The sequence below is a fragment of the Bison bison genome, unplaced genomic scaffold, assembly GCF_000754665.1.
Source record: "Bison bison bison isolate TAMUID 2011002044 unplaced genomic scaffold, Bison_UMD1.0 scf7180017864530, whole genome shotgun sequence".
Taxonomy (NCBI): domain Eukaryota; kingdom Metazoa; phylum Chordata; class Mammalia; order Artiodactyla; family Bovidae; genus Bison; species Bison bison.
Window position 1 is genome coordinate 2,476,395 of NW_011495080.1, and position 16,468 is coordinate 2,492,862.

At 37.1% G+C, this 16,468-nt stretch overlaps 1 protein-coding gene across 1 annotated transcript in view; it reads right to left on the bottom strand.

Moving 5' to 3' along the window:
* AGBL3 (ATP/GTP binding protein-like 3) overlaps positions 1-16,468 on the bottom strand; it is a 97,881-nt gene continuing 81,413 nt past the window's right edge. The window contains exons 17-18 of the mRNA XM_010831638.1: positions 7,754-7,985; positions 1-1,396 (exon numbers count right to left, since the gene is read on the bottom strand). Of these exons, the coding sequence (XP_010829940.1) occupies positions 991-1,396; positions 7,754-7,985 (638 nt within the window). The 3' untranslated portion in view covers positions 1-990. The remainder of the gene's footprint in view (positions 1,397-7,753; positions 7,986-16,468) is intronic.

Below are 16,468 nucleotides of genomic sequence, written 5' to 3' on the forward strand. Positions count from 1 at the left end.
GGCAGTGAAACTCGTTTGTATGATACTATAATGGTAGATACATTTCATTATACATTTGTCCAAACCCATAGAACGTATAACACCAAGAGCAAACCCTGATGTAAACTATGGACTTTGGATGATAATGAGGTATCAGTGTAGGTTCATCAGTTGTAACAAATGAATCATTCTGGTGGGATGGTGATAATAGAAGTCTACCTTCTGATTAGTATTGCTGTGAACCTAAAACTTCTCTAAAAAATAAAGCCTATTAAAACCAAAACCAGAACATAACAGTTACTCTTTTAATACCCCAATGAGCTCTCCTTGAACCCTCTTTGGCCATTGGAAATATTGTTGAGAGTACCTTCCCCAACCTCCGATCTTCCTAGTTGCGTTTTGCTCCTGGGACCTAATGAAGCTTGTGGCCTGTAACTAGCTCTCCTGATTCTCAGTGGCTTTATCCTGTAGTGGCCACCACTGTTGACCTGCAACTCCAGGCAGATTGACTCTCTTCTCACTTATCTCATCCATCTTTATTTGCCCGATATACCTGTTTCTCTGCAGTAAGTCACTAATGGTTTCTAGCACACTGCAAGATAGAAGTTAAAGAAACAATGTTTGTTGACTGATTCATTAAAGTGCCTAGTAGAAACATTAAGAGCAGTACATGTCATCCTTGCCTTGAGGTCTTGATCTTTTAGTGTTGTGTGAATAAATCATTTCAGAAGAAATCAAAAGTTCAGACTTTATCCTGACAAAAATTAAATATCTGAGTGAGTTTTCATTTTCTATATTTTTCTGGACTTCTTTTTAACTCTGAAAGATGTCCCCTCTGAAGAAGACAGGCCATCTGAAATTTGTAGTTTAGTACATGCACATGGACAGGCGGGAGGGGGCAGGGATGGAGGGGCCAGGAGGGCTTTCCTTTGGCTTTCTTTTCTTTTTCTTTTTACTGTGTTAGCATATGTTGTCTCTCATCCACAGTTTTCAGAGCAGCATAAAGCTGGATTATGTGTCCCTCTGCAACTTCAGGTGAAAGGCGGGCTGTCCATGCTTCTTTTTGGGCTGCTCTCCCTTAGTTTTAGTTGGATGGGGGGCTGTCTGCATAGTGCCTTGCTGGCTGGATCCTTCAGCTTGCAGACTCTTGTCTGCATCCTTCTCTGAGGGAGTCATCTCCCATTTGCTGCTGGCAGCTTTCATGTCTTTAGTCTTTGTGGCCTTGACTCGAGAATATTTTCTCCTCTTCTTGGGCCCTCCAAGAGGCAGCGAACTTTCAGATGATTTCCAGTCCAGAGGCTGGAGCCATTTTGAAGTGCTTACTATAAGAGTCCTTTGGCTTATCAAAGGGAGATTTCTGGGTGGTGTCCAAGATGTGCTGCATTTCCTTATGTTTATGTTAGAAGATGGCTTTTGTCTAGGAAAGAAATGAAATATGTGAGCTTCTGCTCAATATGTACCCTAAGTATTTGTAGTCCTTAGGTACTGTCATAGTATAAATCTTTTTTTTTTTTCTCCTTTGCTGAGTTCATTCTCCTTTAAGACTCTTACCTTTATTTCTATGAGAATGATCTAACTTCACTTCTGGTCATGATTTTAAAGCATTATTCAAACCTTGTATTTTTAAATGCCCTGAGGATATGTTTATTTGGATACCTGTCCTGACCCCAGGCTTCCTGGTATAATTGCCACTCTGGGCCTCAGCCCTTTCTTACATTAATGCATTCAGCTGAAGTCAGTGCTCTCTAAAATTCCACCTTGCTCTAAAAATCTACTTTGTGTATTCTATTAGAATTAATTTAGTGTATATGCACTGTGCCCCCGCCCCGCTCACCCCCTATATTCAGTAAAGAGATCAATATAAGTCCGAGAGAGAGAAGTTTTCCTCAAGAGAGTGAGGTTTTCAAAATTACTAATTGTCACTACCTAAAGTCCCTCAATTTTTCTTTAGAATTCCATTTTTTAACCACAAAATCTCAACCATGTTTTTAATTAAACTCTTAATTTTGAGATAATTGTAGACCTACCTAGAGCTGGAAGAAATAATATAGAGATGTACCCTTCATCCAGTTTCCCCTAAATTAAATATCTTGAAAAACTACAAACAATAACACAGTTAGGATACTGCCATTGACAGAGTCCAGATACAGAGTAGTTCCTTCACGTTTCCCTTTTACCGTCGTACCTACTTTCCTCCTTCCTCATCTCCTCAACTCCGGGCAACCAATTTGTTGTCCAGATTACATGATTTTGTTATTTCAAGAGTGCTGTACAAGTGAACTTATATTGAACCTTTTGGGATGGACCTTTTTTTCACGCAGCAAACTCTGGAGATTCATCCAGGTTGCTTCGTGCATCAGTAGTCCATTCTGTGTTTATTGCTGAGGTCATGGCATGGATGTACCAGTTTGTTTAATGATTCATCCATTGAAGGACATGTGAGTTGTTTCCGGTTTATAGGTATTAGAAATAAAGCTGCTATAAACCTTTGTGAACAGGTTTTTGTGTGAATGTAAGTCTTCCTTTCTCTGGGATTAAAGCTCAGGAGAGCAATTGCTGGGTCATATGTTAGTTTTATATTTGGCTTGTGAAGAAACTACCAAGCTGTTTTCCAGAGTGAAAACATATATATTCCTACCAGCAATATATGAGTGACCCAATTTCTTTGCATCATCATCAACATTTGGTGTTATCATTATTTTTTATTGTAGCCATTCTGATAGGTATGTAACGATGACTCACTGTGGTTTTATTTTGCATTTCCCTAGTGGCTAACGATGTGGAACATGTTTTCATGTGTTTATGTGCCATCTGTATATTGTTTGGTGAAGTTACAGTTCATGTCTTTTGCTCATTTTCTAAGTGATCTATTTGTTTTCTTACTGTTGATTTTTTCCTACTCCTATTGGTTTATTTTTATTTTTTAAATTGAAGTAGAATTGATTTTCAATGTTGCATTAGTTTTGGGTGTACACAAAGTTATTCAGTTGTACTATACATTATATATATATATATTCTTTTTCCTATTATTTTCCATTATGGTTTATTACAGAATGTTGAATATAGTTCCCTGGGCTATACAGTAGGACTTTATTGTTTATTTATTTTATATATGTAGTTTGTATCTGCTAATCCCAAACTCCTAAATTATCTCTTTCCCTTCCTTTCCTCCTTTGGCAACCATGAGTTTGTTTTCTGTGTCTGTGAATCTATTTCTGTTTTGTAAATGAACTCATTTGTATCATATTTTAGATTCCACATATAAGTGATACCATATCATTTGTCTTTCTCTTCTTTCGGTTAGTATGATAATCTCTAGGTTGGTCCATCTTGCTGCAAATTATTTCATTATTTTTATGGCTGGGTAATATTCCATTATATATACATCTCTATTATCCATTTATCTATTGATGGACATTTGGTTGCTCCCATGTCTTGGCTATTGTAAATAGAGTTATTCTGAACATTGAGGTGCATCCATCTTTTTGAATTAGAGTTTTCTCTGGATATATGCCCAGGAGTGGGATTGCTGGATCATATGGCAACTCTACTTTTAGTTTTTTAATGGCACTTCATACTGTTTTCAATTGTGGTTGCCCCAGTTTACATTCCTACCAACAACGTAGGAGGGTTCCTTTTTTCTCCACACCCTCTCCAGCATTTATTATTTGTAGACTTTTTTGATTAACGTGTATCTCAGCATGTTCCTCCTTGGGTTTATCCTGTACGGGACCCCCTGCACTTTCTGGACTTGGGTGACTCTTTCTTTTTCTATGTTAGGAAAGTTTTTGACTATAATCTCATCCAATGTTTTCTCAGGCCCTTTCTCTTTTTCTTTGGGACCCCTATAATTCGAATATTGGTGCATTTAATGTTGTCCCAGAGGTGTCTGAGACTGTTCTCATTTCATTCTTTATTCTGTTCCATGGCAGAGATTTCTACCATTCTGTCTTCTCAGTCACTTATCTGTTCTTCTGCCTCAGTTATTCTGCTATTGATTCCTCTAGTGTATTTTTCATTTCAGTTATTTATTGTTCATGTCTTTTGTATTCTTTGTAGACTTTTTAATGATGGCCATTCTGACCAGTGCGAGGTAATACCTCATTGTGCTTTTGATTTGCATTCCTCTAATAATTAGCATAGTTGACCATTTTTTCATGTGCCTATTGGCCGTCTATATGTCTTCTTTGGATAAATGTCTATTTAGGTGTTCTGCACATTTTTTGATAGGGTTGGGTTCTTTTTTAATATTAAACTGTATAAGATGTTTGTATATTTTGGAAAATTAAAGCCTTATTGGTTGCATCATTTGCAAGTGTTTTTCCCAGTCTGTATGTTGTCTGTTCATTTTGTTTATGGTTCCTTTGCTGTACAAAAGCTTATAAGTTTGAGTCTCATTTGTTTATTTTTGCTTTTATTTCTGTTGCCTTGGGAGACTGACCTAAGAAACATTGCTACCATTTATGTCAGAGAATACTTTGCCTATGTTCTCTTCTAGGAGTTTAATGGTGTCATGTCTTATATTTAAATCTTTAAGCCATTTAGAGTTTATTTTTGTGTAGGGTGTGAGGGAGTGTTCTAACTTGATTTACATGTGACTGTAGCTTTCCCAACACTACTTGCTAAAGAGACTGTTCTGCATTGTTCTTGACTCTTGTTGAAGACTGATCCTAAGTGTATAGGTTTATTTCTGGGGTCTCTATTTTTTCTGCTGATTCATATGTCTGTTTTTGTGCCAGTACCATACTGTTTTGATTACTGTGGCTTTTTGGCATTTTCTGAAGTTTGGGACAGTTATGCCTCCAGCTTTGTTCTTTTTCCACCAAATTGCTTTGGCAATTCTGGGTTTTTTATGCTTCCATATAAATTTTAGGATTATTTGTTCTAGTTTTGTTTAAAATGTCATAGGTAATTTGATAGAGGTCACATTAAATCTGTAAATTGCTCTGGGTAGTGTGGCCATTTTAACAGTGTTAATTCTTCCAATCCAAGAGCATGGAATATCCTTCCATTTCTTTGAATCATCTTCAGTTTCCTTTATCTATGTTTTATAGTTCTCAGCATATGGGTCTTTGACCTCCTTGATCGCCTCCTTTGTTCTTTTTTTTTTTTTTAATTTGATTCTAAACAGGATTTTTTTTTTTCACTTTCCTTTTCTGATACTTCATTATTAGTATATAGAAATGCAACCTATTTCTGTATGTTAATCTTTTATCCTGCTACCCTGTTGAATTCGTTTATCAGTTTTAGTAGTTCTTGGTGGAGTCTTCAGGATTTTCTATATATATTGAATCATGTCATCTGCATGTCATGACAGTTTTACCTCTTCCTTTCCAACTTGGATACTTGTTGTTTTTTCCTTTTCTGATGACTGTGGCTAGGAATTCCAGTGCTGTGTTGAACAGAAGTGGTGAGAGTGAGCATGCTTGTCGTGTTTCAGCTTTTAGTGAGCCTTTCAGCTTTCCGTCATTGACTATTATGTTGGCTGTGTGTTTATCATACATAGCTTTTGCTGTGCTGAGGTATGTTCCCTTTGTACCCATTTTGGTGAGAGTTTCTACCCTGAATAAATTTTCAAATGATTTTTTTTTGCCTCTGTTGATGATAGAGGATCATCGATCATCTACCTGATGATCATGTGCTTTTTGTCTTTTCTTTTGTTGATATAGTTCTATCACATTAATTGATTTGCATATGTTGAGCCATCTTTTGACCCTGGGATGAATCCAGCTTGATTGTGGTGTATGATCTTTTTTATATGTTGTTGGATTTGGTTTGCTAATATTTTGCTGAGGATTTCTGCAGGCAGAATATTTTAGGCTATGTTTTGTTATTCAACTGCCACTCTATGTCTTTTAGTCTATTGACACTTAAGGTAATTATTGATAGATATGAATTGTCATTTTAAACCTTGTTTTCCAGTTGATTTTGTATTTCTTCTTTGTTCCTTTTTCTTTTTCCTTTTGTGGTTTGATGGAGTTTTTAGATTGCATAAAAATTCAATTTTTATTTATCTATAGTGTTTTTGAGTGTATCTTTTTAAGTATCTTTTACATTACCCACGAATAACTTATCACATCTAATGGTGTAATTTTCCCAGGTTGAGTGGAATATAGATATCTAACCTTTCTTTATGTCCCCCTTACCTTCTCATATTTGTAATTGTCTTAAATATTTTTCTTTAGATACATTTAGAACCGTATCAGTGTAATAACTTTTGCTTCAGCCATCAACATATTTACAGAACTTGAGAAGGAAACCCTATTATATTTACCTACACATTTGCTCAGCATTATCTATTTCCTGATGTTCCTCCTCTATTTTTTCTGTTTAAAAAAATTCAGTCATTCTTTTAGTGTAGGTCTTCTAGTGAAAAATTCTCTTTAGTTTTCCTTCATCTTAACATTTGTTGAGCTCTCCTTTATTTTTGCTGTGTGTCAGGTTGTGGGTTGACAGTTCCTTTCTTTCAATACTTGAAAACATTGTGCCACTTTAGCCTCTATAGTTTCTGCTGAGAAATTGTCTGTATTTCAACTTGTTTCCCTTATAAATAAGGTGTCATTTTTCTCTGGCTGCTTTCAGGAATTATTTTCTTTAGTTTTCAGAAGTTAAATTTTGGAATATCTTGGCATGATTTCTTTGAGTTTATCCTGTTAATGGTTTGCTCAGTTGTTTGATCTGTAGGGTTATGTCTCTTGCCAGATTTGGAATAACTTTTGAGTACCTTTGAGTACCTTCTCAGCCTTGCTGCTTTCTCCTCTCTTCCGGGGACTCTGAAAACATGAATGTTAGATTTTGCTTTATGGTTCCAAATTCATTTTCTTTTCTTTGGCTCCTGTAAGCAATACTGCAATGAACATAACTACAGAAGTCTTCTGGCCCTTCCTGAGGCTTTTTTCCCCTTAGGACTGGTTTCTAAAGGTGGAATTTCTTAAAACAAATGTAGATAATAAGGATTTTCATATATTATTGGATTGGCTTCCAGAAATTGTACCATTTCTATTCCAACAGTCAGTGAGTGAATTCTTCCATTGAGAGACAAAAATGAGAGAATTTCATTATTGTTTTAATTTACATTCCTTGCATTTTAGTGAGACTGAACATTTTAAAGTGATTATTGGTCCTTTTTTTCTTTTGTGAATTTCTGACTCATAGCCTTTGCCCATTTTCCTATTAAAATATTCATGGTTCTGTCATTGATTTGTATGCAGTCTTTGAATATTAAGTATGTTGGCCCTCTGTTTCTTATATTATGAAGAGAAATGTCAAAGCATACTGATGAAAGACTCTGCATTCTAAATGTCTAGTTAGGGTTGAGTCCAGTTGCTACCTATTGGCTGTGTGACCTTGAACAAATTTGAGAAACAGACTTTGCATCTCAGTTTCCTTATGTGTAGAATGTAGAATGTGTTTGTGTAAACAAAGAATGTTGTGTAGCACAAAGAAAGTACTTCATCAAATCTGTTGATAATATTAGTATTATATTTCTTACTTTCAGCTTGTCATTGTCTTTTATTTGTATTCGTTTCCTTTTGGTCTTATAGATCCGAACTAATGAGTGGTTTCATGTAAATAATCAAATAAGGCCTGATAACCTTACTCCTTCACATATCCAGTGTTTTCTTATGGCTTTGGGCCTTTGTCAAATATGGTGTAGCTGCCTATATTAAGAGCCTATGTTTGTTTCTTAGGATGTGGAATCAATAAACCATGTTTCTTTATAAAAGAGTACATGTATTAAATAGCTAAGAATGACAAAATTGTATTGACTTACTGATGTTGGATTTGAAAGCTGGTTCTTGGGTTGAATACCTCTTTTATCTGAGTGGTTTGCACATTTTTAGTGCTACGCATGATGGGGAGCAAATACTGCAGTATTTCTTGAGTTTGAGCTATATTTTTATCCCTGTAGATTCTTTTCTCATCATCTGTCCAGTTTATATCAGCCTTCTTGCTTTGGAAAGATGGACATTCTTTCATATTGCTTTTTAAGTTGTGATGCAGATCTGGGGAGCAACCATAAAAATATGTATAGATACATAAACTGAGTTGATTAAGCAGTTACTTAGCATTATCTGCCAAAGATTCTATCTAAGAATTCTTATCCATCTGAAGCTTATGGGGCAGAAAATAAACAAATAAAACATGTCAGATAATAAAATTTATGGGAGAAAATAAAGCTGGGAAGGGGAATAGAGAATTCTTGGGGAGGGGCTGATTTCTGTTTTTAAAAAGGTGGTCAAAGAAGGCCTCCTTATGATGCTACCATATCAGAGGACTTAGGGAGCAAGTCAAGCCACTGTTGGAGGGAGGAGCATTCACAGCAAGGGGAACAGTAAGTGCAAAGGCACTGAGCCAGGAGCATGGTCGTGTGTGCAGGGCGCACCATGATGAGACAAGTGGCTAAAGCAGAATCAGTAGGCAGAAAGACATAAGCTAGATAGGTGACTTAGTTCACATAAGGCCTCACGGGCCATTGTAAGGACTCTGATTTTTACTGAGTGTGAAATAGGGAGGCCCTGGCAGGCTTTGAGGAGTGTCACATCTCACTCAGATCTGCTTTAATAGGATCATGCTGGTTGCTGAGTAGAGAAGAGACGGAAGAGGTGCAGGGGTAGACAGGCAGGGAGATCTCATGGAAGGCTACTGAAGGAATCTGTTAACAGGAGAGCGCACGGCAGCTTGGACCAGGGTGGTGGCAGTCATCAGAGGGAGGGGTGCAAGCAGGGGAGGGAAGAATCCTGAGTATATTTTGAGATTTTCCAATGAATTAGATGTGGGGTGAGAAGAGAAGAGAGAAATCAGTGGTAGCCCCAAAGCTGCTGTTTGAGGAAGTAGAAGGACAAGAGAGAAAACTATGGGAAAACTCTGTTAGAAATTCCTTCTTTATTATTTATTAATAGATGATATGAAGGAATAATTGTTTATTTTGTTAGTTGTGGTAAGAGTATAATAACATTAAAAAGGTGTAGAGAACTGTTTTAAAAAATAAAGTTCATTTGAAAAGTTGTTTATTCCACTCCATACTCATTAGGATGGCTATTGTCAAAAAACAGAAAATGATAAGTGTAGGCAAGGATGTGGAGAGATTAAAACCCTTGTGCATTGCTGGCTGGAATGTAAAATGGTGTAGTTGATATGGAGAACAGTATGGCGGTTCCTCAAAAACTGAAAATAGAATTACCATAGGGTAATTGATGGTCCAGCAATTCTACTTCTGGGTATATCCCCAGAATTGATCGCATCTTGGAGAGTTATCTGTACACCAGTGTTCATAGTAGTGTTACTCACAGTAGCCAAAAGATGGAAGCAACTCAAGTGCCCGTTGACAGATAAATGGATAAGCAAAATGTGGTATATATATAATGGGATATTATTGAGCCTTAAAAAGGAAGGAAATTCTGATACCTGCTACAACACAGATGAACTTTAAGGACATTATGCTAAGTGAAATAAGTCAGTCACTAAAAGACAATGTATTTTTTTTTTCCCAAATATTCAATTCCACGTATATTGGATACCTAGAATAGTCAAAGTAGGATAGTTGCCAGGGGCTAGGAGGAGGAGGGAATGGGAAGTTGTCATTTAATGGTTATGGCATTTCAGTCTTGCAAGATGAAAACAGTTCTGGAGGCTGTGTACAATAATGTGAATGTATTCAACACTGCTGAACCTTATACTTAAAAATACTTAAGATGGTAAATTTTATGTCATGTGTATTTTAACAGAATTTTTAAAATTCAATATATATAGGTAGAGAGAGGGGAAAAAAAGAACCCTAAGTAAAACTTGAAGGAAAATTGGTAGACATTTTAAAGGATGTAGCAGTATTACTTATAATTATGATGCCTAAATTGATATATATGTTGACAGCATAAGAAAAAAGTAGAATACACTTAGAATAAAAGCAAGAAATACATTATGTTTTATATTAAAAAAAGGTTTATCTAGTTAAGAGACATAGACTGAACTATTTATGGGCAAAACAATATGATTTGCTGACTTTGCTTTAATTACTTCAGCCAAAAAAAAGTAGTGGGAATATAAATGAAACAAGAATAGCAGGATGCTGATAACTATTAAAAGGTGGGTGACAGGCACCAGTGGTTCATTATTCTATTCTACTTTTGTTTATGCTTGAAATATCCACAATAATGCTTTTGAAAAAGGAACTGTCCATTACTAAAAAGAAAGGAAACAGATGACTAAAGCACTCACTGAATTAAACTAGACTTGAAAGACAGTTAATGAGGGTATGTATAATTGCATTATCTGGCAGTGCTGGCAAATAAAATGAATTCATCTATAGTCTCTTGAGAAGCTGTTCCTAGGCTGTTCACTGAAACATTATTATGTAGCTGGCATGTTTAGTTTGGTAAATAGATACGAAAAATATATAGTCCTTGCCTTAAATATGCCAACAATTGGGACTAGAGAGAGAAGTAAAGCATCAGTTAGAATATTATATCTATAGGATAAGGCAAGGTACTTACTGTAGCATTGCTGAAGAGGTACTTCCAGCCATACTTAGAGCTGGAAAAAGCAATATTCCTAATTCCTAATTAATCTGAGACTTGATGCACAGGTATGTCAGCTAGTTAAAAAAAAAAAGAGTAGTAATCTAGGTTCATGTCTGTGTCCACGTTCATGTCAATGGACATGAGCTTGAGCAAACTCTGGGAGGTGGTGAGGCACAGGGAGGCCTGGCGTGCTGCAGTCCGTGGGGTTGCAAAGAGCTGGACACAACTGGGCAACTGAACAGCAGCAGCAGCAGCAGTAATCTAGGGAGTGGGACCAGCATGGCACACTCAGGAAATCACAAGTATGGTTTAGAAGGACTAGAAATCAGATAGGTGTGAATAAGTGGTTCAAACTAGAGACCTCGTCTGTAATAACAGTACTTCTGGGAGATTTCCTGAGATAGGAATCATGTGTGACTGGTAGATGCTTAATGCTTTAAAAAGTGAATTGTTAGGAGGCCTTTATACATGGAAGTGATATAATAGATCTTCATTTTTGAAAGATCAGAGTGGCAGCCAGGAGGTTGTCAGGTTGAAGAAAAGTGAGGCAGAGGGACAAGTTAGGAGGCTAATTCAGGGGAGGCAGAAAGGGAGTCTGAATCAAAGGAACATATATCTATGACTCATTACAAATATAAACTCTCCCAGAACTGGAGAAGTCTGCCTAGGCTGCTGGTGAATCTCCGACAGATCCAGTTCATCTCCACTTGAATAGTCCAGTAATGGGAAAGGACAGACTTCTGGGAGAAACTGAGTGATGCCGTATTTGAGGAAAATGTATAGCCCTAAATGTATATATTATAAAGGAGGAGGCAGCGTCAAAAACTAACTCCCTCTGAAATGACTTACTTCAGTAAAAAACAAAATTGCAGAATTTGTATTTATAGGTCATCAAGATTTATCAGGACATGTTTAAAGATAATATAATAAAAAAAAAAACCATGAGAATCTCAGCTCAGGAAAGATGGGAAGGTTCAGAAACATAATTTTAAATTAAGAGCAGTGGGTGGGTGGGAGCAGTAGGGAACACTGAAAATCAAATCTCCCCTTTGCAGCAAAATTCTATAAATATATAAATTCTATAAATATGGTCTCTATTTTCTCTCGTTTTAAGATACACTTTAATTAGACCTGTACCTCTATCATTCTACTGAAATTTCTCTGAACAAGATCCCCAAATAAAACCTACATGTTATAAAATCAAATAGTAAAACCATCTCACTTAATCAGAAGCATTAGACCTGGCTGATTATGCCCTGTTTGCTACACTTTCTCACTTAAGCTTCCAGGACAGCACATTCTCTTGCTTTCCCTCCTACCCAAGGCGGGGCTTTCCAGTCTTTTGTTGGGTTCTTACTCTTTTCCTGATCCATCAGTGTTGGGGGTTCCCAAGGACTTGCTCCTTAACCCTCATCTATATCTACACTCACTTAAATCTCATCCAGCTTCATGCCTTAAAATACTATCCTTATGCTGAAAATTCCTAAATGTATCTTCAGCCCAAATCTCTTCCTTTAACTCTGGACTCGTATATCCAACTGCCTATTCAGTATCTCCACTTCAGTGTCTAAAGGCATGTCAAAGGAACATGTCTAAACTAAACTGATGCTCCACTCTTGGTCTTTGCCATCTGGCAGCTGACAGTTCAATCGAGCTAGTTGCTCTGGCCCAACGCCCTAGTTTCAACAGTTGTAAATACCCGTGAAACCATTACCATAAACCAAGATCTAGAAAAGATGCTCACTAAAAGATTCCTGGTGCTCCTTTACAGTCCATTCTTTCCTTCCTCCCCTACTCTGTCCCTTACTCGAGGAAGCCGTGATCTACTTTCTGTCTCTAGAGATTAGCTTGCTTTTCATACACATGTGATTTCCTGTAGTTTTCACTTTTCTGCATCTGGTTGCTTTTTGCCAGCACTGTGATTCTGAGATTCATCCATGTTGTGTGTATCAGCTCATTACATTTTTATTCTATGATATGGAAAGGGCATCAATAAAAGAGGTGATGGGAACAATGCAATTAAATTGACTTTTTCAAGGCTATATTAAATAATTTTCTTCTGTATTCAACTTGTATAGAAATTAAATAAGGCAAGTATTTTTCAGAGTCAAGAGTAAAATGGCTGTCTATCTTCTCTGTTTATAAAAACAGTTCCCATAATCCAGATTTCATACAATTTATTAATGATGATATGGTAGAAGCCACCTTGGCATTTATTAAAATCCTAAACATTAAAAAAACACCTTCTGTTGGTATCCTTGTCTTCTCAGTCCAAATGGGAGTCTGTTTGTTCAGAGGACACTTCAAGGATGTCACTTTGATACAGTTTCCATACAAATCATTGTTCCTGGGCTGAACTGTTTCCTGGTTTTTCTTGTCAGTTCCTAAAACACATCTCTGTTGGTCTCTGCTAAGCTTCTGAATCACAGTTTGGGAGCTGAAAGAAATTGGGTACTCTGATTTCAATATTAACAATGAACTGTCTAATTAAGAGTAGTGAAATGCCATGTTATGTCTCTATATACATGTCACAGTATGCAAGGTATTGTTACAGATATTACTTTACTTGGGGCTCTCAGCAGTTCTGATACAGACAGGATGGCCAATGTTATCCCCATCTTATATCAGAAAGGGAATGTTAAGGAATCAGAGAGGTTAAACTATTCGCTCATGATAACATAGCTAATAAGGAGGGGCAGGTCTAGAATATACACCTTCTAACTCTAGTACTTAGTCTATTACTTTCTCTCATGTTATTTTCTTGTATTATTTCATTTACTTCCATAGATAAGATGTGAAAGTGGAATTCCATGGAATTCTCCAGGCCAGAATACTGGAGTGGGTAGCCTTTCCCTTCTCCAGGGGATCTTCCCAACCTAGGGATCGAACCCAGGTCTCCCACATTGCAGGTGGATTCTTTACCAGCTGAGCCACAAGGGAAGCCCAAGAACACTGGAGTGGGTAGGCTATCCCTTCTCCAGCAGATCTTCCCAACCCAGGAATAGAACCGGGGTCTCCTGCATTGCAGGCAGATTCTTTACCAACTGAGCTATCAGGGGAAGCCCCTTAGATAAGTAATATATTTTTAAAAAGTTAAATATTAGTTTAAATTAATCAACTTTAGATCCAAGTACAGGTATGACCAAAGGTGGTTTCTTAACCTAAATTTCTAGTTTTTGAGGCAACAGAAGCCTACATATTTCAACAGAACCCATTGTTGAGCAGAAACTAAGTTCTTAGAAAAGAGGCCAAGGAAGGAAGAACAGGCATACCATGTTTCCTCTGTTGTGCAAATTCAGTCTGTTCTCATACTTAGAAACCCACTGTTGAGATGGTTGTTCAGATCATTGTTCCTGAAGACGGGGAAATTTGCCAAGGGGGCTTGTGATATAATAATTACTGGTTTAGACAAAACTACAGTGTTTACCTATGCTATCCCTGACTTCTCTTCCTATCCCTTTTCTAGTTTTTAGGTACTAATATCAACCCTGTGTGGCAGTGCTTCAATTGCTATTATAGAAAGTAAAACATCTGACAGTCATTCATTCTGAATATTATCTTAGACCAGAGAGAGAAACTCAGATAAAGCAATGATGACTGCATAGAAATAAATGTCTAGCTGCAGATGTTAGGCATCCACTGGGATAGTTTAAGGATACTGAACTCTCAGAAGCCTTCAAAATGCATCACAGGGGCTCTCCTGTGCAGTCCTAGATGCTATGTCACAGATACTATGTAGACTGTACGGACACAATTAGAAACTGTCATCAAAAAGTCACTTTTACCTGTTACTTTAATTCAAAATCAAAATCTGTTAAGATGGAGGAAAGGGAATGAGGTAATCTGGTAGAAGAAATCTGGTGTAGTTCTCCTACCTCAGATACCTTTTTAGAAGCCAAGCAGGGACTCGTCCAGGTATTTTTGCTAAAAAAGAGAATATACCATAAAATTTCTGAACTTAGATTTTAAGGTTAACAAAACTTAATTTTTTACTTTCTTGACAATTGCCTCACTTGTTAGCTTAATTCAACCTGCCACTGTCTCATTCAAACATATGAAATATATTCGTGCATATTTCCTCTAGAAACCTTTAGATGAAACTGTTTCAGGAGAAGAGCAAACAGCAGAAATACCTGTCCAATAATTATCAAGCAATTCAGAACTGCATTCTGCATGTCAGGGTCTAGGAAGGGCATCTACATGTATAGCAGATTGACTAACTTTTAGAGCCCCAACTCAGGACACAGCTATATCAGACCAAAGAATCAGGATAATATGTAATGAATAAATACTCATACACACATGATTATTATTTTTAACATATAGTATAAATTAGCTGTTTATTTAAAGTTATATATTATTCTGTATTATTTGCTATTCTGTTACATAATGCCATTATTTAAGAAGAACAGGACTAGTTAACAGTGGCAGTTAGTAGTAATTAATAGTGGAACCAATTAAACAGTATGGGTGAGAATACTAGAACACTATGAATAGTGTTTTCCTCTGATGTGGATTTTAACTTCTTATAGAATATTTACATTTTATAGGCAATATTATTATGTCTTCTTAAGATACATAAGACCTTTTAAAAAGCTGAATGTAATACAGTAGGGCTAATTAGATATTACTTATAATTAATAAAAATTGACATGTTTATGTCCCATGATAAAATAAGATATTTTTGCTCTTTATGTGTCCTCTTCCAATCATACTTCTCTCCACTGCCTGCAGCCTTCAGTATATCCTTCTTTTATGTAGTGGTAAAACTGAAAACATTCAAAAGTCAAGGAGTGCTGTATGTATATTGTCACCCTGTTTATTTAACTTATATGCAGAGTTCAGTTCAGTTCAGTCGCTCAGTTGTGTCTCTGATTCTTTGTGACCCCATGGACTATAGCATGCCAGGCTTCCATCACCAACTCTCAGAGCTTGCTCAAACTCATGTCCATCACATGTAGAGTACATCATGTGAAATGCCTGGCTGGATGAATCACAAGCTAGAATCAAGGCTGTTGGAAGAAATATCAATAACATACATCATATGTGTATATCCATCATATGCAGAGTGAAGCATGTAAAATGCTGGGCTGGATGACCAAGCTGGAATCAAGACTGTTGGGAGACATATCAATAACCTCAGATATACAAAGGATACCACCCTTATGGCAGAAAGCAAAGAGAAACTAAAGAGCCTCTTGATGAAGGTGAAAGAGGAGAGTGAAAAACCTGGCTTAAAACTCAGCATTCAAAATCTAAGATCATGGCATCCAGTAACATCACTTCATGGCATATAGATGGGGAAACAGCGTAAGACTATTTTTGTGAGCTCCAAAATCACTGCAGACAGTGACTGCAGCCATGAAACTAAAAGATGCTCCTTGGAAGAAAAGCTATGACAAACCTAGACAGCATATTCAAAAGCAGAGACATCACTTTGTCAGTAAAGATCTGTCTAGTCAGAGCTAATGGTTTTTCCAGTAGTCACATATGAATGTGAGAGTTAGACCATAAAGAAGGCTGAGAGCTGAGGAACTGATGCTTTTGAACTGTGGTGTTGGAGAAGACTCTTTGAGAGTCCCTTGGACTGCAAGGAGATCAAACCAGTCCATCCTAAAGGAAATCAGTCCTGAGTATTCATTGGAAGGACTGATGCTGAAGCTGGAGCTCCAATACTTTGGCCACCTGATGCAAAGAGCCAACGCATTGGAAAAGACCCTGATGCTGGGAAAGATAGAAGGCAGGAGGAGATGGGGATGACAGAGGATGAGATGGTTGGATGGTATCACCGACTCAATGAGTCCTCTTTGAGGAGGACATGAGTTTGAGCAAACTCTGGGAGATGGTGAAGGACAGGGTAACCTAGCGTGCTGCAGTCCATGGGGTCGCAAAGAGTCAGACATGACTGAGCTGAGCGACTGAACAACTGAGGTCACCTTTTTTGAAGCCCACATTACACTGACCCCTGG